The 23,916-nt window shown below is 41.7% G+C and overlaps 1 protein-coding gene across 1 annotated transcript in view; it reads right to left on the bottom strand.

Annotated features, from left to right (window-relative positions):
* Positions 1-8,439: 8,439 nt before the first annotated feature.
* The window catches only part of LOC141134724 (galactose-3-O-sulfotransferase 4-like), a 76,801-nt gene continuing 61,324 nt past the window's right edge, over positions 8,440-23,916 (bottom strand). Inside the window, exon 3 of the mRNA XM_073624162.1 lies at positions 8,440-9,414. Coding sequence (XP_073480263.1) covers positions 8,602-9,414 — 813 coding nt within the window. The 3' untranslated portion in view covers positions 8,440-8,601. The remainder of the gene's footprint in view (positions 9,415-23,916) is intronic.

Consider the following 23,916-nt stretch of genomic DNA (forward strand, 5'->3'; position numbering starts at 1 on the left):
ATATGAAGATAAAGCAGAGATATGGAAAAGACTGAGAGACTGGCCACCTCTGAGGTAGGAGGGGGAGGCCCTCAGAAACCCTGGCTAGAAGAAGACTCCTCAAACCACTATTGGAACAAATGAGAGCGGTTAACATAAAGTATAGCTGGGGTTTCCCGGCATCTTTAATAACCCAGAAAGAGGGTAGATCTGTGAGATTAAAATACCCTGAAGACTTGCAAGATTTTTGTAGGAAACTGGATATCCCAATAGTATATATCCCAGGATGGTCGGAAATTGGAAGACCTGTGAGAGAAGAAGAAGGGCAATGGCAGAACTCGTAGAAAGCCGCAAGAAGAACTTAAAAGTTTAAAGACAAAGAGGAGACTGTTCGAGATGGTTCTGGGGAGGGGGGGCGAGTTTTGGGGGGGAGGGGAGGGAGGAAGAGGACGAAAAAAGAGAATTGGTGCTAGAATACTGGGAAACCTAGACTGTCTCAGGGGCGACGGCTCCGCCCTCCGCCTCCCCTGTGAGGATGGGGGGAGGAGTGGGGGGCGGGGTGGGCGTCCTTGGACGGAGCAACACCCTAGGATGATAGATTCGCAGGAGGGAAATGGAGAGGGGCTCCACTTACGAGTCAGGAGCCGGGAGGTGGCTGGGGGGGTGGGAGGGGGAAAGGGGGTGGTAGGAGGGAGGGAGGAAAAAACGTAGACCCCATAGAAAACAGCTGTAAATATAGACATAGATCCCGTCTCCATGAAAATAGGGGTAAAACTAGCCAAACATGACCACAATTAATTTGATTGACCTACAATGTTAGAGGGCTAAATACACCAACAAAAAAGGCATAAAATACTGAAAGAAATTGAGCATTATGGGGCAGGAGTGGCTTTCCTACAAGAGACACACCTTTCCCATAAAACAAAAGTGAAACTGTACTCTCCACAGTATCCAGAGTGGTATTATGGTGACTCAATGACAAATAAGGCAAAGAGGGTTGCAACTGGAATATGTTGAGGGGTCCGGTTCTCCTTGGAGGATAGACTCAAGGGGAAGTTACTAGGAATGGAGTGTACATTAGTTAATATATATTGTCCAAACAGAGGTCCAACAAGCTACTTAGGAGATGTCCTGAGAAAGCTGTGGGAATTTAAAAAAGGACAGGTGATTATAGCGATTATAGCAGGAGACTTGAATTTCTGTATGGATCCGAAACAAGATAGTACATACCATGTGCAGGGTATGAGGAACATCCAGTTAAAGGCGATAAAACAGAAATTACATCACCTTCAGTTAGCAGATGTGTGGAGAATACAACATCCTAAGATACAGCACTTTACATTCTACTCCCCTGTGCATGGGACGTATATACGAGGATTGATTATTGGTTGATTGAACATAGGATGCTAGATATGGTAATATCTACAAATATAGAAATAACCTCATTATCAGACCATGCTCCAATGTCCATGAAAATAAAGATAACAGAAGCCCAGAGACAGCTGTATTCATGGAGGCTCAATGAGGACCTAGATAAGCAGGGGGTGGAAATAATAAAAAAGGAGTTAGAACATTTTTTTCTTTTTAATGAAACAGATGAGATCACGGATAACACCCTGTGGGAGGCCCATAAAGCCTATGTATGGGGAATCTTGATCTCATTGGGAGCCAGGAAAAAGAAGGAAAGAAGAAAAAAGAGGGAAGAACTAATAGAAGGATTATACATAATAGAGCAAGGGCATAAAAAATAGAAGGCAAGATCAGGCTCAGTTGCAAGAACTGGTAATAAAAAGGGATGAATTAAAAGAACTCTTAGAGCAGGAAATGAGGGAAACTTTCAACAAAATCTCGAAAGAAAGATATCAATGGGGAAGTAAAAACAGTAAATGTTTGGCAGGGATGCTAAGGAAAAAAAATCAATACATTTTATAGAAAAAATACAAAACAAAAAAGGCGAGATGATATATAATACAAAGGATATTGCAAGGGTGTTCAGAGATTTCTATGAGCTGCTGTATTCGGTCAGTCAAAACCAGAAAGGACAACAGGAAGTAGGCAAAAAAGAAAGAATTAAAGAATACTTAAAAAAAGATAGGATTCCCAGGATAACAGAGGAAAAAACAATGGCTCTCGAAAGGTCGATAACAGTAGAGGAGATAAACCAGGTATTAAAAGAATCAGCACCTGGAAAAAGTCCAGGGGCAGATGGCTTTATGACGTCATATTTAAAAAAAATGTGAAAAATATTGTCCCTAAAACTATGTAAATAATTTAATGGACAGGGAATGAGGTATGAGATGAGCAAAGAAGCCCTACTGGCCACAATTACAACTATTTTAAAAGAGGGTAAAGAGTGCACCAAGTGCTCAAACTACAGACCTATATCATTGTTAAACACGGACACTAAAGTGTTCGCGAAAGTACTAGCAACAAGGTTGAAAGAGTTAATGTCTGACCTAGTCCACCCCGACCAAGTAGGTTTTGTCCCAGGAAGAGAGGGAAGGGACAATGGAGTAAGAACGTTCTTGTTGCTCCAAATAAGAGAGGGGAGAGTCCCTGGTCTACTCCTGTCGATTGATGCTGAAAAGGCGTTCAACAGGGTAGACTGGGGTTTCATGATGAGCACCTTGGAAGGTATGGGAATAGGCCCAAGGATGATAAAGTGGATACAAACACTATACAAATACTACAGCAGCCATAAAGGTCAATAGAACACTGTCAACCCCCTTTGGAATGCATAACGGGATGAGGCAGGGATCTCCGCTACTGTTCGTGCTTGTGCTGGAACCTTTACTGGCGATGGTACAGAGCAACGCGGACATAGGGGGCTTCAAGGTAGGAGAGGAGATACACAAACTAGCTGCATTCGCAGACGATATATTATTTTATATATCCAACCCTTGAATTTCCATGCCTAACCTATTGAAAGCTCTTAAGGAATATGGTGACCTCTTCAAAAGATGAATATAGTCTGCAGCAAGTGTTCCCGTTCCCATGGAGAAAGACAGAAATAAAGTATCTAGGGATAAAGCTAACGACATCACTGGGGAAAATATACCAAGCAAACTATATCCCATTGTTGAAGGAACTAAAAATAGAAATAAACAGGGAATAGCAGTATGACCTCTGTCATGGATTGGCCAGATCAATGCCCTAAAGATGATAATATTGCCCAAAATCATGTACACATTTCAGATGCTCCCCATATATATATACCCCCAGCATATTTCAGAGTCATAAAAACTCTAATAACAAAATTAATATGGCGAAATAAGAAACCTAGAATAGCTCTAGCAACCTTACAGAAAGAAAAAAGCCAAGGCGGATTAAGTTACCAGACTTTAAAAAGTACTACGAGGCGGTCCTATTAACACGTATGGTGGAATGGGCTAAATCGAAAAACGAGAAAAGATGGGTAAAAATAGAACATACAATGGCCGACACACAGCTAGGTAGAAATATTTGGACACCACCATAACACAGGGCACTAGGAGGAAATACACATACACTGACAAGGAATGTATTTAGGGTATGGGACTTGTTGCATAAACAAAATAAATGGGAATATAATTCCCCATTAATGGCACTAAAGGAAATTAATTATTTTGCACCAGGGAAAAGTTTGATAGGTGGGAACTGGATTAAAAAAGACAACTACGAGATATAACACAAAGGGGGGAAATTTGCTCACTTCAAGAATTAAAAAACAAAAAAGACATGTTTGAAATTAATGAATGGTGGTACTGCCAGCTCAAGCACTTCGCAGCAGCAATACCACACCCGGTGAGAGAGGGGGGTGATCTGACAGCATTTGAGCGATTATGTACCACGGAAAAAGCTCATGGAGGTATTTTGCGGATCTATAAAATTTCTCACGGAGGGAAAGGAGCTCGAAGTTCCAACATATATAAAAAGAAGTAGGAAAAATTTTGAGACTGGTACATGGATCATCAGTAAATATTGGAGTTGTGGAAATGAACTACAAGTGCATAACTAGGTGGTATAGAACCCCGGACATAGTAGGGAAATATCAAACGGGGCAAACAATGGAGTGTTGAAGAGGATGTTAACAAACAGAAACCATGGCCCATATCTGGTGGAGTTGTCCTAAGATCATAACATATTGGAAGAAAATATTAAGGTACAGTGGGGATGGAAAGTATTCAGACCCCCTTAAATTTGTCAATCTTTGTTATATTGCAGCCATTTGCTAAAATCATTTAAGTTAATTTTTTTCCTCATTAATGTACACACAGCACCCCATATTGACAGAAAAACACAGAATTGTTGACATTTTTGGAGATTCATTAAAAAAGGAAAAAACTGAAATATCACATGGTCCTAAGTATTCAGACCCTTTGCTGTGACACTCATATATTTAACTCAGGTGCTGTCCATTTCTTCTGATCATCCTTGAGATGGTTCTACACCTTCATTTGAGTCCAGCTGTGTTTGATTATACTGATTGGACTTGATTAGGAAAGCCACACACCTGTCTATATAAGACCTTACAGCTCACAGTGCATGTCAGAGCAAATGAGAATCATGAGGTCAAAGGAACTGCCTGAAGAGCTCAGAGACAGAAATGTGGCAAGGCACAGATCTGGCCAAGGTTACAAAAAAAATTTCTGCTGCACTTAAGGTTCCTGAGAGCATAGTGCCCTCCATAATCCTTAAATGGAAGACATTTGGGACGACCAGAACCCTTCCTAGAGCTGGCTGCCTGGCCAAACTGAGCTATCGGGGGAGAAGAGCCTTGGTGAGAGAGGTAAAGAAGAACCCAAAGATCACTGTGGCTGAGCTCCAGAGATGCAGTCAGGAGATGAGAGAATGCTATAGAAAGTCAACCATCACTGCAGCCCTCCACCAGTCGGGGCTTTATGGCAGAGTGGCCCGACGGGAGCCTCTCCTCAGTACAAGGCACATGAAAGCCGCATAGCATTTGCTAAAAAACATCTGAAGGACTCCAAGATGGTGAGAAATAAGATTCTTTGGTCTGATGAGACCAAGATAGAACTTTTTGGCCTTAATTCTAAGCGGTATGTGTGGAGAAAACCAGGCACTGCTCATCATCTGTCCAATACAGTCCCAACAGTGAAGCATGGTGGTGGCAGCATCATGCTGTGGGGGTGTTTTTCAGCTGCAGAGACAGGACTACTGGCTGTAATCGAGGGAAAGATGAATGCGGCCAAGTACAGGAATATCCTGGACAAAAACCTTCTCCAGAGTGCTCAGGACCTCAGACTGGGCCAAAGGTAGGGGTGGGATGGGGGTAAATGGGGATCCTGGTATTGGGATAAAATATGTTAATGGATATCCCTATTTTTTTTAGGGAAAACGTTGTCTTCTTTTTTTGTATAGCAAAAATTTGGAAAAATAAAGAATAAAAAAAAGTTACATTAAGGGTAATACGTGGTCCTCTACATTTAATATTTTAATACTGAAACATTTCTTAATTGAGGAATGTTTATGCTAACTAAATTAGCGATATCAGTCAGCAAAACAAACAGTTCTTCAATTTTTTTTTTCATAAATAAACATACAAACCATGTAAGCACAGCTAACGTTGTACCTGGTAAAGCAATTGCCCAACAGTGCCAAATTATTATAGAACTCCAGACCAATTTTTTGTGGTTTTGGTGTAGTAGATTATACAATACATTATAGATTATAGAGAAGTTGAGTTAGATCAAAAATGTGCTCACATCTGTGGTACCTTCAAGTATTTTGTACACCTAATCTGAAGAGGTGGCCAATGCAGAGCCACAAAAGCAGATGATGGTTTTGTGGTAACAATGGTGTCTTCAAATGTTGACGGCAACAAAGATGGGTTCAGCTCTGAGAATACAAGCCTTAGAGACCAACCCATCTCACTTCAATGTGTTGTATACATACAACTATTCTGAAGAAGTGACCAGTACAGTTCCACATAACATGTTGATGGTGTCTTTTGAATGTTTCTATAAACAATAAAAACATGCCTTCTGAAGATATAGTTCTGGAGCATCTTCCTTCTCACAAAGAGGCCTCTTCTAACTTCACCTGCTGTTCCTTTTTGAGGTGAACTAACACTACCATATCAGGCTTCTTGGCACAGATTGCTGTAGCCAAGGCACAAACTGGTGTATAATTATTTTCTATGGGCACAGACATTGTCTGGGTGCGTAACCTTTCACCCTAACAATTTCTCTGTATGTCTCACAATTTTAAGCAATTAAAAAAAATGTAATTAAAATGTTCCTGGATCTTAGATTTGTGCAGGTTTGAACTAGTGCACATTACGCCGTTAAAACCTTGATATCAGAATGACAAATGGGAGGTTGTCCATGGGACAAGGAACCACAGCCATTAATAACAACAACTAATAGCAGTTCTAACTCTCCCCCATCTATGGAAAATGCGTTCTTTTTTCTTTTTTTTTGACTGTGTCCCCCTTTGGAGATATTTACCATTATTTCCTAAGAGAAAGTAGAAGTAGATATATCGGTAATTTTTACCTTTACCACCCTCTCTAAAATACTCCTAAAAATATAAGTATTTTTTTATTGTTTTTTGTTAAGTGCTGCAAAGCTAGACACTGCATTACAAACATGCATTATTTAGAAACAAAGGGACATTTTCTTTCATCGACAGAGGTCTGAAAAGCTAAAAAAAACAGCAAAAAATAATAATATTAGGGGTCAGCTCTAATTTTTTCAGCACTGGCTATCTAGCTTTTGGAGATTGTCCAGTCTTAATAAACCTCTCGGCGTACAGAGTTAGCATTAGATGGCCTAGGATAATGTCAGTAACCACTCCATTTGTGGAAATTGTACTAGACTACATGGCCAAATGTTTGTGGACTCCTTACCATCAAACCTTTATGAGCTTGTTGGACATCCCATACCAAAGACATGTCTTTGAGATTTGGTGCACATTCAGCCAAAAGAGGTTAGGTACTGCTGTTTGACAGGAAGACCCAGCTCACTATGTACATTGCAATTCATCCCAAAGGTATTCATTAGGGTTGAAGTCAGGGCTTTATGCAGGCCACTTGGGTTCCCCTACACCAGAATAATCAAACCATGTCTTTATGGATCTGGCTTTGTGCATAGGGGCACGGTCATGCTGGAGCAGAAAAGGCTCTTCCCCAAATCTCTATCACACGTTCGCCATTTACAATTTTCTTAAAATATCTTCGTATGATCGCATGATGTAACATTAATAGTGTCCTTTACTAAAACACCTGAACTCAAATATTTGGAGGCGTGTCCACATACTTTTGGCCATCTTCTGCCTCTATTAATACAGGTGAACAGCTGTAGTCATGTTAAAAAAAAGCAGCTGGACTCAAAGTTGAGAGGCCCAAGTTACAACTTCATAGAGGGTAATATGGGGCCCTCTATATGCTAAAGAGGAGTTCCGCCCCCCAGAAAAAAATTAAGAGTTTTACAATGCCTCATGGGACGTGATGTTCCACAACAGTTGGATGGCCTTAGTTTGGAGATCCCTGGCTTAGAACCTCAGTCCTTTTTTACTCCTTTTTTAAGCCTCCACAGGTGAGATCCATCATCACTATCTGTTATGGTGACTTTTGTAACTTGGAAAGAAAGAAAAGGGAAGTCCAACATTTTAGGAGGTCACCAAAATAAAAGCAGAGCAGAAATTTGCCAGTGGCAATCCCTGTTCTGGTGGGACAGCTGTCAAACATGGAATTTCTCCTTTGGGAATTTCCCATTCATTTGCTGCCACATTTCTGGCACAGGAGATGCAAGGAAAACTCTCTAGTATGAACAATAATAGAACGTAAAGCCTGATAAAGGTTCTAATTCTTTTTTTACCCTACCCAAAGATCCCAAAATGTTTTTTTAGTGAAGTTCTAAATTAAGTTCATGGTGTTTTTCCTGCTTCCCCAATGCACCAGTGGAGCTCCCTGAAAAATCCAAACTTGTGGGATGGAGAAAGTGGGCACTGCTTACCTCATCCCACAATGCAGTGGTTGGCCTGCTTGATCTATTGCTAGGACTGTGTATTGCATTGTGAAGGGCATGTCTAGCCCCAATGAAACACCAACTTTCTGCAAATTATGTATACTGAATCCTAAGGGGCTCCAGCGGTACACTGTAAAGTTTTTGCTTTCACATTACACTCTATAAGTGCACTTGCATTGTTTCTGTACTTGGAGGGGCCCTTTCCAATCTCACTTCCCAATATTAAAAATAACCTCCTAAACCACATAATAAATCAATAACTGAAGGACCATGATGACATTAGTACTGCACTAAAACCTGCCTGTTAGGGTTATTATTATTAGTAGTTTGTTAGTTGTAGCATACACACTCATTTTTGTCAATGTTTTTGGGCCTTCTAGTAATTTTTTAAATAAAGGCATGCTTGTGATGGTGAAGTTAAGAAGACTGCACCTACAGTGATCACTGAACAAATTCAGCAAAGAGGTGCATGTGCATAGTTAGTACTCAACAAATCATTCTCTAATCAAAGTGACAAACCTTCGCCTAATAAAATCAGACCTAGTCTTGATGCAGGAAATTATTGTGTTTTGACATTGTATCCACTTTGCAGCAATCAGATCTTCTACTTTCTTATATAAATTGGCCAACTAGGGTTTTCCCCCCCGAGCTGCTACCCTTGCACGTGCCACTGTTTCTGTCCCATTTTTGTGCGTGCTGGAAACTGGCGTGCATCCAATAAGTCTTTATATTGCAGCTCAGGAGTGACCATTAGAACACAACGACTACGAATGTAAGGCTCAAGGTCTTTCCTTATGGCCCAGCCTAGGATTTTCTCCTGCCCATTTTGAAATGGTTTAAGTGCATCCTCCTTAATGTTTTCTGCCCTTACTGGCTCCAAATTCTGAAGACAGAGCTCAGCTAACTGTTGCCTTCTTTCTCTCAATCTCATAACCTCATTATCCATCTTTTCTTTGCCAAACCGCTCCACCTTGTCCCAGAAGGTTCGGTTAAAATACTCATAGAGGTACCAATCTAGAGAATTCCATGCCCGAAGCTTTTTTACATCCTCTGGTCCCAGTGGTCTGGAAGACTCACGAATGTTGAGTTTAAAGGTGACCACGTCATCCAGATCCCAGCATAGCTCCTCTTTGAGAAGAACCATTGATTCATCAAAATATTCTGTAAGTAGAACTAAGTTGAACATCTCCTCCACTGTCTGTGCTCCAGCTCTTGCCAGAGTCACTGTAAAAGGAGCATTATTATTAAACCCCAAGTCAAACCATAAGAGGTTGCGAGCATAGTGGTTGAATTGCTCTTCTTCTCGGTAGTAATATGATGGATTGGAAATAAAAGCTGTGAAATTGGGTGCCTTCTTGAAGGCTGGAGATACAAAATGATAGTAGGAGAAAGAAGACTCTGCCATGGTTGCTGGATCCCGGAAAATCGTGAAGTAGAAGGAGTCTGCAGGCATAACCTTCCGAACCTGCAAAATAAAGAAAACTCTTTTTATGTCTGTGAACGTTTTCACTTATCCAGGGCATGGTAAAACTAGTAGTAGTTATTCAACATTAACAGAGCAAGCCTGGTTGAATGCGAAGATGCTTTATGACTTATTCAAGCAGTTTCACTTCAACTTATTCAAGCAGTTTCTCCAGAAGTGAAGAAGCTGCTCGGATAAGCTGTGAAACCCCTTCAACATTACAGAACAAGTTCAGTTCAACGTGATCTTCTGCTAGCTAAAACTTGTCTTAGAATTATTGAAGATCAGTTACAGTCAACAAGTGAAACTAGTTACCCAGCTACTAATACAACTATACTTAAAGGAGAAGTCCAGCCAAAGCTCATTTGGCTGTACTTCTATGGTTTACAGGAGTGCAATTAATTTTGCACTCCTGTGACCCGTTTTCAGCAGAGAGACGTCACCAATGTCAGTCCAGGCATCGCATCATCCCTACAATGGAAGTCTGGATCCGCCAGGTGCCTGGACTGACACCCATCTCAGGCACCTGGTGGATCCAGCCGTCTCAGGCTCTCAGCGAGATGCTGAGAGCCTGAGACGGCCCGCTCCACGCCCTCCACAGCTCAGCGCTCCAATAAGCAAGGAGGGAGATGAGCAGAGAGCTGCTGACTGACAGTCTGCAGCTCTCTGCTCACAGAGCTCTGAAAACCGAGTGATTGGCGGTGTTCAATCGATCAGTTTTCAGTGCAGAGGCGCGTGGGGGACAGATGCAGCAGAGGACCCATGCTGCATCCACCAGTAGGTAAGTATGAATCTAAAAAAAAAACAAAGATTCCTTTACTTCTATTTTAAAGGGGATCTACACTCAAAAAGTGATGTTGCTACCTTATGGGGAATACATAGAAAGCACAAATTTTTAAGCAGTATCCTGAAAAATCTGCATTTTGAATTGAATTCCTACTTAAACATAACAGTGCACTTCCTGATGAGACTGTTCTTAGGCACTCCTGTTCTGTAGTCTGGATATATGCAGTATGAAATCATATGAGGCACCTCTGCCTCTGACTGCTAGTCTCATGGAATTTTAAAAGAGATTTGGTAATGTCACTACATTACTGTTGACTAGGGATGGGCGAACTGTTCGGCCCAAGCATGAGTTCGGGCCGAACATTGGCTGTTCGCACATTTGCCGAACAACTGAATTATCAGGGCCTTTGATCGTTTGTTCGGCCCGCCGAAGGACCGCAATGTGCTGTGCCGCCGCACAGTGCATTGAAAGGCCTGATTGGCTGAAGCAATGAAAGCTTTGCCCAATCAGGGCACAGAGCACTGTCAGAGCCATGATTGGACGCTGTCATGATGACTCTATCCAATCATGGCTCATTGCTGTTAGTCCCGCCCCACACTATAAAATTATTCTTTTAATAGCAGCCATTTTCAGTGTGATATCGGCATGGAGAGGGATAGAATAGGGCTCTGTTCAGTGCTATTAGACAGTTAGTGTGCTATAGTGTGCTATTGTGATTCTATTGTCAGTGTAGAATATCAGTTTAGTGTGAATGTAGGCATAGTTCAGTGTGAGTGTAGTGCGACCATTTATCTTTACATTAGTGTGAATGTAGGGATAGTTCAGACTGTGTGAGTGTAGTGACCGTTTAACACAGTATATTTCATTGCATTACTGCAAGTTTAACGCTGTATATTTCAGTGCGTTATGTGCTGTTTAACGCAGTACATTTCTGTGTGTTGCTGCACACTTAACACAGTATATTTCAGTGCGTTACTGCAAGTTTAATGCTGTACAGTCCAGAGTGTTGCTGCAAGTTTAACGCCGTATATTTCAGTGTGTTACGTACCCAGCACACAGGGTAACTCTGCTTGCAACTCAGAAGGATGCAGGACAGGGCTCAGTGCTGCAGCTTGTTGAGCCCCCACGTCTCCATACAGCTAGTGGTGATGATTCCAGATTTGTCAGCTCTACCCCCTCCTCCTCCTCTGCCTCCATGCCCTCCTCTGCTGAATTGTCCTATGAACCACAAGTACCCCCTAAGCGTTCAAGGGGCTATTTAATGTGTCAGGCTAAAAGGTGCCATGCAGTGTTTCAGCTGGTGTGTCTAGGGGACAGAAACCACACCGGAGCAGAGATTCTTGCAGCTACGCAGGGACAGGCCCAGAGGTAGTTCATGCCACACCAGCTGGAGCCAGGAATTGTGGTGTGTGATAATGGCACAAACCTCCTGTCTGCCCTTAGACAGGGAAAGTTGACACATGTGCCATGCCTGGCACATGTCCTGAATTTGGTGGTGCAGTGTTTCCTAAATAGGTACCCAGGGTTGGAAGATCTGCTAAAGCAGGCCAGAAAAGTCTATAGTCGGTTGATTGAAATTCAGCGGGAATTCCACCTGCCCATAACCGCTTGATTTGTGACATGCCCACCAGGTGGAACTCGACTTTGGCAATGCTGCAGCGGCTGCACATGCAGCAGAGGGCCTGTGTGAGTAAGGCACAACGACAGGCTCAGGCCAGCTCTTTTTTTTTTTTCCCCACGCCATTGGCTGCTCATAAAGGATGCATGCACTGTACTGTCACCATTTGAGGAGGCCACAAGGATGGTGAGTTGTGACAATGCATGCATCAGTGACACAATCCCTGTTGTGTTCCTGCTGGAGCAGACTCCGCGTGGCATTATGGACAGGGCACTTGAGGCAGAACAGTGGGAGGAAGAGAATGACTTCCATTCCTCTCAAGGCCCACTTTATGCAGACACCATTGTTCCTATGCAACAGAACACACAAGAAGAGAGGGAGGAAGAGGAGGATTCTGGCAGTTTTGGAGGCATTGAAGCAGAGGAAGATATATATCAAACAGTAAGAGATGGTTTTCCATCCGCAGAACCCTTGGGAGTAGTACGTGGCTGGGAGGAGGCAGTTCCAGATTCTTCAGTAAATGCAATTATTTCTGCAGCAGCTTCTATACACAGTACAGATGTGCCACTTTACAAGTAAATTAAGGGGACCCCCCAGGCACTATATTGAAAGGATTTTTTCATTTTTTATGCTTTCACTTTAAGCATCAATAAATCACTGCTCATTTAAAAATGACTTTTTTTACAAACTTTTTTTCATTGATTCATGTCCAGGGCAGTACCCTGACCCCCATAACCATTGTATGCTAAATTACATGCATATAAGCCATCAAAATGGGCACTTTTGATTTTTCACATTTGGGTCCCGTAGACTTCAATGAGGTTCCATATTGATCATTGCCTCACCAGTCATCAGAACACCATTCATAATGAGGGCAGCTCTGACATAAGAAAGAAGAGTCCTGCCTCTATCAGAATGGTTGCCAGTTGCCACCACACAGACAAAAAAGAGCACAAAACAAGTTATGGTAAGTCAGCAATGGGGATAAGGATCAGCTGCAAGAAAACCACAGGCAATACTAGTAACTAGTCCTTCATTTTTTTGGGGCACACCTTCCACATTATGTCCTCTTTAAAGTAGTTGTAAAGCAGTAAGTTTTTTTCACCTTAATGCATTCTGTGCATTAAGGTGAAAAACCTTCTGTGCTGCAGCTCCCCCCAGACCCCCCTTTTTCTTACCTGAGCCCGATCCAGCAATGTGCATGAGCTCAGCGGCTCCAGCCACTGTCCCTCTTCTCATTGGACAGATTGATAGCAGCAGGAGCCATTGTCTCCCACTGCTTTCAAGAAATTCTGTGACTTGAGAGTGGGGGGCGGGGCTGAGTCCCATTGCTTGTGTCAATGGACGCAGCAGTGGGACCAAAAGTGAGCCCGCACAGGTGCCCAAAGGGAAAGTGTCTTTCTGTGGGGGCACCCAATGAAGAGGAGGGGCTTGGAAGTGCTGGCAGGGGATCCCAGAAGTAGAGGATTGTGGCTGCTCTGTGCAAAACCATTGCATAGAGCAGGTAAGTATAGGCATGCTTGTTATGTTTTTTTTAAAACCCGAAGGTTTACAACCACTTTAAGGCAGAAAGTCCCCTAAATTTTCTGCAATCTCTCTTAGAAACACAGGTTTCTGAGACAAGGCTTTTGAGCTAAAAAATGTGGAGTCACTCCAGCCCATAGTAACTCTAGGGCTCCTCACTAGGATCGGTAGGGCTTCCGAGCATGGCTCACTTTCCACTTTCTATCCGGACAGTAGTAGAGTACTGTACTGTGTTAGCCATCTACTAATGCAGAAAGTTTGGAATTTAAGTGATGCCCTTTATTGGCTAACCTAAAAGAGGAGTTCCAGTCTCCTGTGAAAAAAATATAAGTCAGTAGCTACAATAACTGTAGCTGCTGGCTTTTAAAAACAGCCACTCACCTGTCTCATGATCCAGCGTTGTGCTCACAGCAGTCGGTTTCACCCTCTGTCTCCTTTCCTTGGTGCCGGCATCTTCACTATGGGCACCTGGCTGTGACAGCTTGCGGCTTCCCGACGAACACCCTGCAATGCACTGAGCTCTGCACAGAGAATTCTGTGCTCTAATTGGGCAAAGCTTTGCCCAATCAAGGTGCAGTGTAAGCTGGTTGTTAAGGAGCAGAGCTGGGAAGCCAGCAGTGGCGTCAACAACCGATGAGTCATCAGCTGTCATGGGGGTTTCCCTGCTGACAGCTGAATAATAATAAAAAAAAAAGTCCCGGTAAAAAAATAAAGAAAAAAATGGCGTGGGGTCCCCCCCCGCCAATCCATACCAGACAAAGGGGAGGGGACGAGCGCCCCAGCCTCCTGAACCATACCAGGCCACATGCCCTTGTCTCCCTACATGTGTGAATGGGCATCCTACCCATACCCATTTGCCAAAAAAGTGTTAAAAAGTAATAACCACAAGAAACAGTTTTTGACAAGTCCTTAATTAAAAAATAAAAAAATTCCACCGTCAATCATGACGCCCGCCGTACCCGAAAAGTAGGAAAAAATTAAACCGCTTTTGCCTCCTGGGAGGCCTCCCGCCATGTGCCTGCTCTGCGCTTTGACATTTCTTATATAGGCAAGGGGCGGGGCCACTGGCAATGACAATGGCAGTACCCAGACCGCCATATCCCTTTTATGGCCAATTACTTGCATATAAACCTTCAAAATTAGCACTTTTGATTTTTCCTGTTCAGCTCCCATAGACTTTAATGGAGTTCGCCGTTTGGGTAAGAACATTTCCTCTGTTTGGGAGTCCTGCTGCGAACCAAACATGGGGGTGTTCAGTCCATCCCTAATTTTACCAGAATTGGGTCAATAATAAAGAAAAATTAAGTCCTGGGTATTAATTGGCTCCAGTTTCCATGATACAGCTCCAGGTCAAAATAATTCAAAATTACGAGGGGGATGTGCGATTATGCTCCATAACTTTTCTACAAAATGTGATATAGCAATGAGAATGGTGTCACACCAATCATTATAAATGTATCTTTTTTTTGATACCAATAACATACCTTTCCATTCATTTATCGTTTTTTCATGTAACATTTTCTTTTTTTGTTTACAAACTTTCATTTGAGAAAAAATTGTGACACAAAAATGAGACAATATACGGTATAAAGAGAAATGTATAAATCATATCCAAATGTAAATTAATAAAATATAAGTCCTACATAGTTTATTTAGATAATTCTGGTACAAAAGTAAAAAAAATGAATTGATCAAAGGGCTTAAACATAGTAATCAAAGATAGTTTTAGTAACAAATAGTTGATATACAAAATTACTGGGGATTAATCTGTGAACAGCTTAGTGGTCAATCAAATTGAATAAAACATCACTGTGAATAAGGTGTTAATGTTGTTGTTTAACCACCAGTTAAAATCTGAGGGAATAATATCCCCTCAATTGAATTTAGGATCTCCTAGAAAGGTGGCTAGAGGGGGTATTTGAAGCTAAATTGTATTTCGCGATATATAGTTTCCATAGTTGATATGATTGGGACACAAGTATGTTTGTCTTTGTGAGTGTTTGTTCAGGTGCGTTATTGCCCCACAGAATTCCAGAGATGTTAAGGGGGGATATTGAGTCCATCTCGAACCTGACCCAAGGGACATTCGATTGCTATTTATGCCATTTTGCTATTTGTAAATATCTTGAGGCTAGATAGTATAACCAGAAATCCGGTACCCCCAATCCTCCTCTACTCTGTGATTTATGGAGAACAGATTTAGAAAGGCGAGGATGTGAGTCAAACCAAATAAATTTGTGGATCTCTGATTGGAATTTCGTAATAACTGATTTAATTAACCTAATTGGTAAAGCTCTAAATAGGTATAATAATTTAGGGAGAACCAACATTTTTATGGCTGTTATTCTGCCCAAAAGGATATATGGTAGGATCTCCATAATTTAACCAGGCCTCTTAATTTTTGTATTAGTGGTTTAGAGAGTTTTTGGTGATTAAATCCTTAATGTCTGGAGTTAGAAAAAATATTATTGAGAATCAAGTGTATCAAGCTGCCAACATCCTATATATACAGGAAAGAATATGCATCAAAGATGCAGGTGGGGCAGCCCCCTTGGACTTTATAGGCAGAAAAAATCTGATAGAGAGAGTAGATAAAAGGCAACACAGTGCCACTTTTATTGGGTACACAATATAGTAGAAAGTATGGACATAGCCATATAAGTATTTAGATTAAAATATACAAAATATGCATGTAGAACAAATAATACATATACATAATGTCAAACCAAAGAAGGTCTAAAACCAAAAAGGTAGAGTAGAGTCCTCTACTCTACCTTTTCCTTTTTAGACCATACTATCCTCTTTGCTGGTGTAGCCATCAGGGGGTTTCTTATGGATGTCTGTCGACGGCTCATACAGGGGCTCATGCTTGTCCGCCTGTGTTTTCCATGTGGAATTTCCCAGCCATCATGGGCTTCATCATTGCTTTTATCGTTAGCCTGTTTTGGGTCTCTACAGTGCCTTGCAAAAGTATTCACCCCTTGGCATTTTTCGTGTTTTGTTGCCTCACATCCTGGAATTAACATGGATTGTTTGAGGTTTTGCATCATTTAATTTACAAAACATGCCCACAACTTTGAAGATTTTTTTTTATTGTAAAGCAAAGAACAAATAGGACAAAATAAAAGAAAACGTCAATGTACATAACTATTCACCCCCCTAAAGTCAGTACTTTGTAGAGCCACCTTTTGCGGCTATCACAGCTCCAAGTCACTTTGGATAAGTCTCTATGAGCTTGCCACATCTTACCACTGGGATTTTTGCCCATTCCTTCTTGCAAAACTGCTCCAGCTCCTTCAAGTTGGATGGTTTGCGCTTGTGAACAGCGATCTTTAAGTCTGACCTCAGATTTTCTATTGGATTGAGGTCTGGGCTTTGACTAGGCCATTCCAACACATTTACATGTTTCCCCTTAAACCACTCAAGTGTTGCTTTAGCAGTGTGTTTGGGGTCATTGTCCTGCTGGAAGGTGAACCTCCGTCCTAGCCTCAAATCACACACAGAGTGGTACAGGTTTTGCTCAAGAATATCCCTGTATTTAGCACCATCCATCTTTCCCTCAACTCTGACCAATTTGCCAGTGAGACTGCTGAAAAACATCCCCACAGCATGATGCTGCCACCACCATGTTTCACTGTGGGGATGGTGTTCTTTGGGTGATGTGATGTGTTGGGTTTGCGCCAGACATAGCATTTTCTTTGATGGCCAAAAAGTTCAATTTTAGTCTCATCAGACCAGAGCACCTTCCTCCATACATTTTGGGAGTCTCCCACATGCCTTTTTGCAAACTCAAAACATGCCATTTTGTTTTTTGCTGAAAGTAATGCCTTTCTTTTGGTCACTCTACCATAAAGCCCAACTCTATGGAGTGTACGGCTTATTGTCGTCCTATGTACAGATACTCCAGTCTCTGCTGTGGAACTCTGCAGCTCCTCCAGGGTTACCTTAGGTCTCTGTGCTGCCTCTCTGATTAATGCCCTCCTTGTCCAGTCCGTGAGTTTTGATGTGCAGCCATCTCTTGGCAGATTTGCTGTTGTGCCATGTTCTTTCCATTTGGTTATGATAGATTTGATGGTGCTCCTAGGGATCATCAAAGATTTGGATATTTTTTTATAACCTAACCCTGACATGTACTTCTCAACAACATTGTCCCTTACTTGTTTGGAGAGTTCCTTGGTCTTCATGGCAGTGTTTGGTTAGTGGTGCCTCTTGCTTAGGTGTTACAGCCTCTGGGGCCTTTCAAAAAGGTGTGTATATGTAATGACAGATCATGTGACACTTAGATTGCATACAGGTGGACATCATTTCACTAATTATGTGACTTCTGAAGGTAATTGGTTGCACCAGAACTTTTTATGGGCTTCATAACAAAGGGGTTGAATACATACGCACATGCCAATTATCATTTTTTTATTTCTGAAAAATAGTTTTATATATATATATTTTTCTAATTTTACTTCACCAACTTAGACTATTGTGTTCTGATCCATCACATATAATTCAGATAAAAAAAAAAACCATTGAACTAAAGGCTGTAATGTAACAAAATAGGTAAAAAGCCAAGGGGGTGAATACTTTTGCAAGGCACTGTAGAGCATGAAAAGCATGTAGAAATTCGCCATTGAAACCATATCTGCGTAGAATACAATCTATATATTTCCATGAAACACTATTGAAAGCCTTATTATTATCTAGACTTAAAAGCAGTACTGCCTTAGATCTGAGATTCGAATCTTGGACTATGTTAGAGGCAAGTCTAATATTGTTAGTAATTTGGCGACCTGGGAAAAATCCAGATTGGTATGGAGAAATAAGCGTAGGAATTATGGTGGAAAGTCTGTTTGCTAATAATCTACTAAACATTTTCAGGTCATTATTCATTACCGAGATTGGCCTATAATTTTGAGATAAAGTATGGTCTTTTACTAGCTTGGGTATTAATGGCATATTTGCATGTAACATTTCCTCAGAAAATGTGTCACCCCTCAAAATGTTGTTATATAATGTTGTTAATTTAGGAACTAATAGATTAGTAAATTGTTTATAATAAAATGTTAGAAAAAACATCTGGGCCTGGGGCTGAGCCTTTTTAAAGTGACTTATTGATTTTCTTTATTTCTTTGTAGCACGGCCCCTTGGGGACTGCTGAGAATTACCTGCTCATCTGCACGGCCATGACCAAGTGAACCTTCTAACCCACCTGACACTCTGGGTTCAGACATCCTGTTAACACTATAAAGCAAGAATCAGACAACTCAGTAGTATATAGTTCTGAAATATTTTACCTGAACCCAAATTGGGAAAGTTATTTCACAAAAGGAAGGAATAGATCCGCTGAGCTAAGATAACAGTGCCAACTCAGCAAACAGATTCCTCCCGAAGACACAACAATGGTTAAATGATGGATAATGCTATATACACAAGTATACACTGTAATTCAGATACAAAGTCGCCTCCTAGTGGATGTTTCAGTTAACTACATATGTGGCCACATTTAACTAGATGTAATCTATACAGCCTATGCTATTCTAATGGGAGAGCTAATCTCCCGCTGGTGTTATATATATATATATATATATATATATATATATATATATATATATATATATATACAGTGGGGACGGAAAGTATTCAGACCCCCTTACATTTTTCACTCTTTGTTATATTGCAGCCATTTGCTAAAATCATTTAAGTTCATTTTTTCCTTATTAATGTACACACAGCACCTCACATTGACAGAAAAACACAGAATTGTTGACATTTTTGCAGATTTATTAAAAAAGAAAAACTGAAATATCACATGGTCCTAAGTATTCAGACCCTTTTGCTGTGACACTCATATATTTAACTCAGATGCTGTCCATTTTTTCTGATCATCCTTGAGATGGTTCTACACCTTCATTTGAGTCCAGCTGTTATTGATTATACTGATTGGACTTGATTAGGAAAGCCACACACCTGTCTATATAAGACCTTACAGCTCACAGTGCATGCCAGAGCAAATGAGAATCATGAGGTCAAAGGAATTGCCTGAAGAGCTCAGAGACAGAATTGAGGCAAGGCACAGATCTGGCCAAGTTTATAAAATAATTTCTGCTGCACTTAAGGTTCCTAAGAGCACAGTGGCCTCCATAATCCTTAAATGGAAGATGTTTGGGATGACCAGAACCCTTCCTAGAGCTGGACGTCTGGCCAAACTGAGCTATCGGGGGAGAAGAGCCTTGGTGAGAGAGGTAAAGAAGAACCCAAAGATCACTGTGGCTGAGCTCCAGAGATGCAGTCGGGAGATGGGAGAAAGTTGTAGAAAGTCAACCATCACTGCAGCCCTCCACCAGTCGGGGCTTTATGGCAGAGTGGCCCGACGGAAACCTCTCCTCAGTGCAAGACACATGAAAGCCCGCATGGAGTTTGCTAAAAAACACCCGAAGGACTCCAAGATGGTGAGAAATAAGATTCTCTGGTCTGATGAGACCAAGATAGAACTTTTTGGCCTTAATTCTAAGCGGTATGTGTGGAGAAAACCAGGCACTGCTCATCACCTGTCCAATACAGTCCCAACAGTGAAGCATGGTGGTGGCAGCATCATGCTATGGGGGTGTTTTTCAGCTGCAGGGACAGGACGATTGGATGCAATCGAGGGAAAGATTAATGCTGCCAAGTACAGGGATATCCTGGACGAAAACCTTCTCCAGAGTGCTCAGGACCTCAAACTGGGTCGAAGATTTACCTTCCAACAAGACAATGACCCTTAGCACACAGCTAAAATAATGAAGGAGTGGCTTCACAACAACTCCGTGACTGTTCTTGAATGGCCCAGCCAGAGCCCTGACTTAAACCCAATTGTGCATCTCTGGAGAGACCTAAAAATGGCTGTGCACCGACGTTTAGGGTCTGAATACTTAGGACCATGTGATATTTTAGTTTTTCTTTTTTAATAAATCTGCAAAAATGTCAACAATTCTGTGTTTTTTTGTCAATATGGGGTGCTGTGTGTACATTAATGAGGAAAAAAATGAACTTAAATGATTTTAACAAATGGCTGAAATATAACAAAGAGTGAAAAATGTAAGGGGGTCTGAATACTTTCCGTCCCCACTGTATAGGCTTCCTATAAGTAATGGCAATAAAGTTTCACATTGCAGATCTGTTATTCTTTGCTAGCAAGCTAGAGCTCGTTAACTGTAATCCATTTGGTTGCAGATGAAACAATAGCTTCCGAGTGGTAAAGGCCTAAGGCATCTGAGCACAGTGTTCCAACAATGCAGTATAGTGTTCTTGGGTAGAGATGTGTGTGTGCACAGTGTTCTGTACTGGTGGTAGTGAATAGATAAAGATTGAGCAGCTTGCTCTCTCACCAATGACCCGAATCGATCTGAGGTCTTCTAGACAGGAACACAGATGGCAACTCTCCGGCAATGGATATTCTGTCTTGGCCTTCTGTAGTGACTTTCCCCACACGTCTGCACCAATGGGTAGGTGCTGTAAGTGACGCTAGTAACAGGATGTCCGATAGCAGGTAACAGGAGTAGGCCTCTTAAGCTTCATGGTGCGAGTAGCGCCCCGAGTGGCAGGCCATAACCCCTCTCTCTCTGTCATATGGAGAGGTCCGTCTCGCGTCAGGCCCTGGAGGAAGAGACCCTGCGCGGGCTTCTCAGCTCCTTTTATCATCTCTCCCAGCAACCTTCAGGCCACTGCAAGGGTCGCTGGGATTTGTGCACTTAGAGTAGATGGATGCATAGCAGCAGATTCCAAGAGGACTATACTCCCCATAACTCACTCTGTTGGCACACAGAGATGAGGTCACTGGCTGCACTAATAATCACGAGGACAAATAATGTTTAGAACACTGAAAGGTACGAAGCTTTCTGGTAACAGTCCATATCGCTACAAGGGGCATTTAAATTCTCAAGTTGTGTAGGGGAAATGGAAGGGATAGAGATATTTTCCAGCCAAGAGTGTGCTCGTGCTGGGGTATGTGTGTTGGGGATTAGAAAGATCTGAATAAAAATATTTAAATACAGTATAGCCATTATTTCTTGTGGATGTGTGACTATTTGGCTAGAGTTATTTTTTAGTTTATAAACATGTGTGGGGCGAATTGATTGGTTTAGTTTATGGGCAAATATGTTGGAATATGAATTACTTGCAAGGAAAAATTTAGCTTTCAACCTAGTATAAAGCATCTTTTAGGCTTTATACTAGAGTAAAATGTTCTGTTTATTTTTGCGTGAGAGTGTTGAAAATTGCGGGATCTTGGGTATTTATATGTGATTTATAAATTTTGGGGGGTTTTGTGCTATCTGGACAGGGCCTCCGTAACTGTGATAGGTAGTGAGGAGTAAAATCACAATTTTATGCCTTTAGAAAGCTTGAAGGCGGTGATTGGTTTTCGGGGTCCTGTACATGGCTAAGCTCCAAAAAAGTCTCACACCTGTGATATCCTGTGATATCCTTGCAATAGGTAGTGACAGGTACTCTTTTTTGAAAAAATTGGGGTCTATTAGACCCTAGATCTCTCCTTTGCCCTCAAAGCATCTGACCACACCAAGATTAGTGTGATAAAATGCTTTGCCAATTTCCCAATGGCACTGTTTATATCCGGTGAAACCTAAGTCATGAAATGCTTGTTGCTTCCGGTTTCTTAGGCCATAGAGAGGCATGGAGCCGTTATGGTCTCTGATCAGCTCTATGGTCAGCTGGCTGAATTCTCTGTCCCTCTTGAGACAGGAGAGCCCGAGAAAACCATGGAAGATGGTGGGGGGGATGTTCCCTCCCATTGCTTATTAAAGCAGTCTAGAGGCTAATTAGCCGCTAGGATTGCTTTTATATGAAAGCCGACCGCTGGCTGAAAATAATTATACCAAGATGATACCTAAACCTGCAGGCATCATTCTGGTATAGTAAATTATAAACAAATATATACCGCGCTGTCTGTAAAGTAAACCCCAGATGATGACTTCTAAGTCGAAACGTGTCAGTAGGATATGCTGAGACCACTGTCTTCTTTTATACAAGCGCTTGATTTTACTGCTAAACATGTGAGTGTATTTCCTTTTCTTTTCATGTATTAAAATTTCCATATGGAGTTACGCTATGTGCCTTCCTCTTTCTTTTAATGGTGGGGCTGACTGCCTATATCTACTGAGTCCATCCACACCTGTTCGGAGGTCCATCTGGAGGTCATATCTGGATAGAGCATCTGATCCCCTTGGTATATTATACCACAAAGCTTGATTGACTCACTAGGTGTACACCTATTTGAGTTCAGTCCCTCTGGTAAGCAGCTTCTGGTGTCTTTGGTGGTGGATCTACTATCAACCAGAGGTGGGGGACTCGAGTCACATGACTTGACTCGAGTCAGACTCGAGTCACCTGTTTGAGGACTTGCGACTTGCTTGACAAAATTAAATAAATGACTTGACTTTGACTTGTCACTAATGACTTGCGACTTGACTTTGACTTGGGCTATTTGACTTGCAATGACTTGCAATGACTTGGCACCACCAGTTCTGTGTCTGGGCCTAGGCAAAAGCCCCCCCCCCCCCCAAAAGAAAGCTCCCCCGAGTCCCGGCTTCAGGGTAGATCAGTATTTTGACTTAATTTGTGACTTGACCAAAATAAATGACTTGACTTGACTTGCTTGACTTCTAGCAGGGACTCGACTTGACTTGCTTGCTTTTCGCCACAGTAACTTGGGACTTGCTTGTGACTTGAAGGTTAAGACTTGAGACTTGCTTGTGACTTGCACATGTGTGACTTACTCCCATCACTGCTATCAACTGTTATTACATCATACATTTTTGAAGTTAAAGACTGTCACTATATTATATCCACATGTAGTTGAGAATTATCATCACACATGTTTGAAGCTTGTCACTGACTTTTTTGGACATCACACGTCCAAGTTCCTCTGTTTATAGACATCACATGTCACAATAGAGGACTGCTTGGAGTATTTTTGAGCACATCATTTATTATTCACGTTTTTTGTACTCATATTATTAGTTATGGTTTATATGATCACATAAGCACTGCATATTTCACCCAATTTATCATTCTGGTATAACCACTCAAAGTCCAGCAACATACCAGTACGTTGCTGGTCCTTGTTGTGCATACATTGTAATGTTCTTTTATTCATGCAGCCTGAGGGCTGAACAAAAAAAAGAGATTGATCAGTGGGTATGCCCACCATTAGAATACCACCCTTCATCCACCCACTTCTAATGATGGGCATACATGCACCATTTTTTTTTAATTGTGGTGATGAAATCACCTCCGACAGCGCTGGAGTCACGGCTTTACGCATCGTGGGAGCAAACGCTGTTGCTGTCAAGATAAATAAACCCGTGCTGCAGCTGAATGGCGTACCTGCTAAGCAAATGATGGTTAACAATAAAACAAAGTAACATTACAGTATAACAGTAAGACTTACCATACCTGCAAAGCAAATACAATAAAACATAGTAAAAATAAAACATTCTAATCTGTGCCTAAAAAAATATTTCCCGAAGCATGGGGGCAATCTGCCCCTAATGTTAGGAGCGAATCACTCCTCCACCCCTGCTTCCCCCAT

The sequence above is a fragment of the Aquarana catesbeiana genome, linkage group LG03, assembly GCF_042186555.1.
Source record: "Aquarana catesbeiana isolate 2022-GZ linkage group LG03, ASM4218655v1, whole genome shotgun sequence".
NCBI lineage: Eukaryota > Metazoa > Chordata > Amphibia > Anura > Ranidae > Aquarana > Aquarana catesbeiana.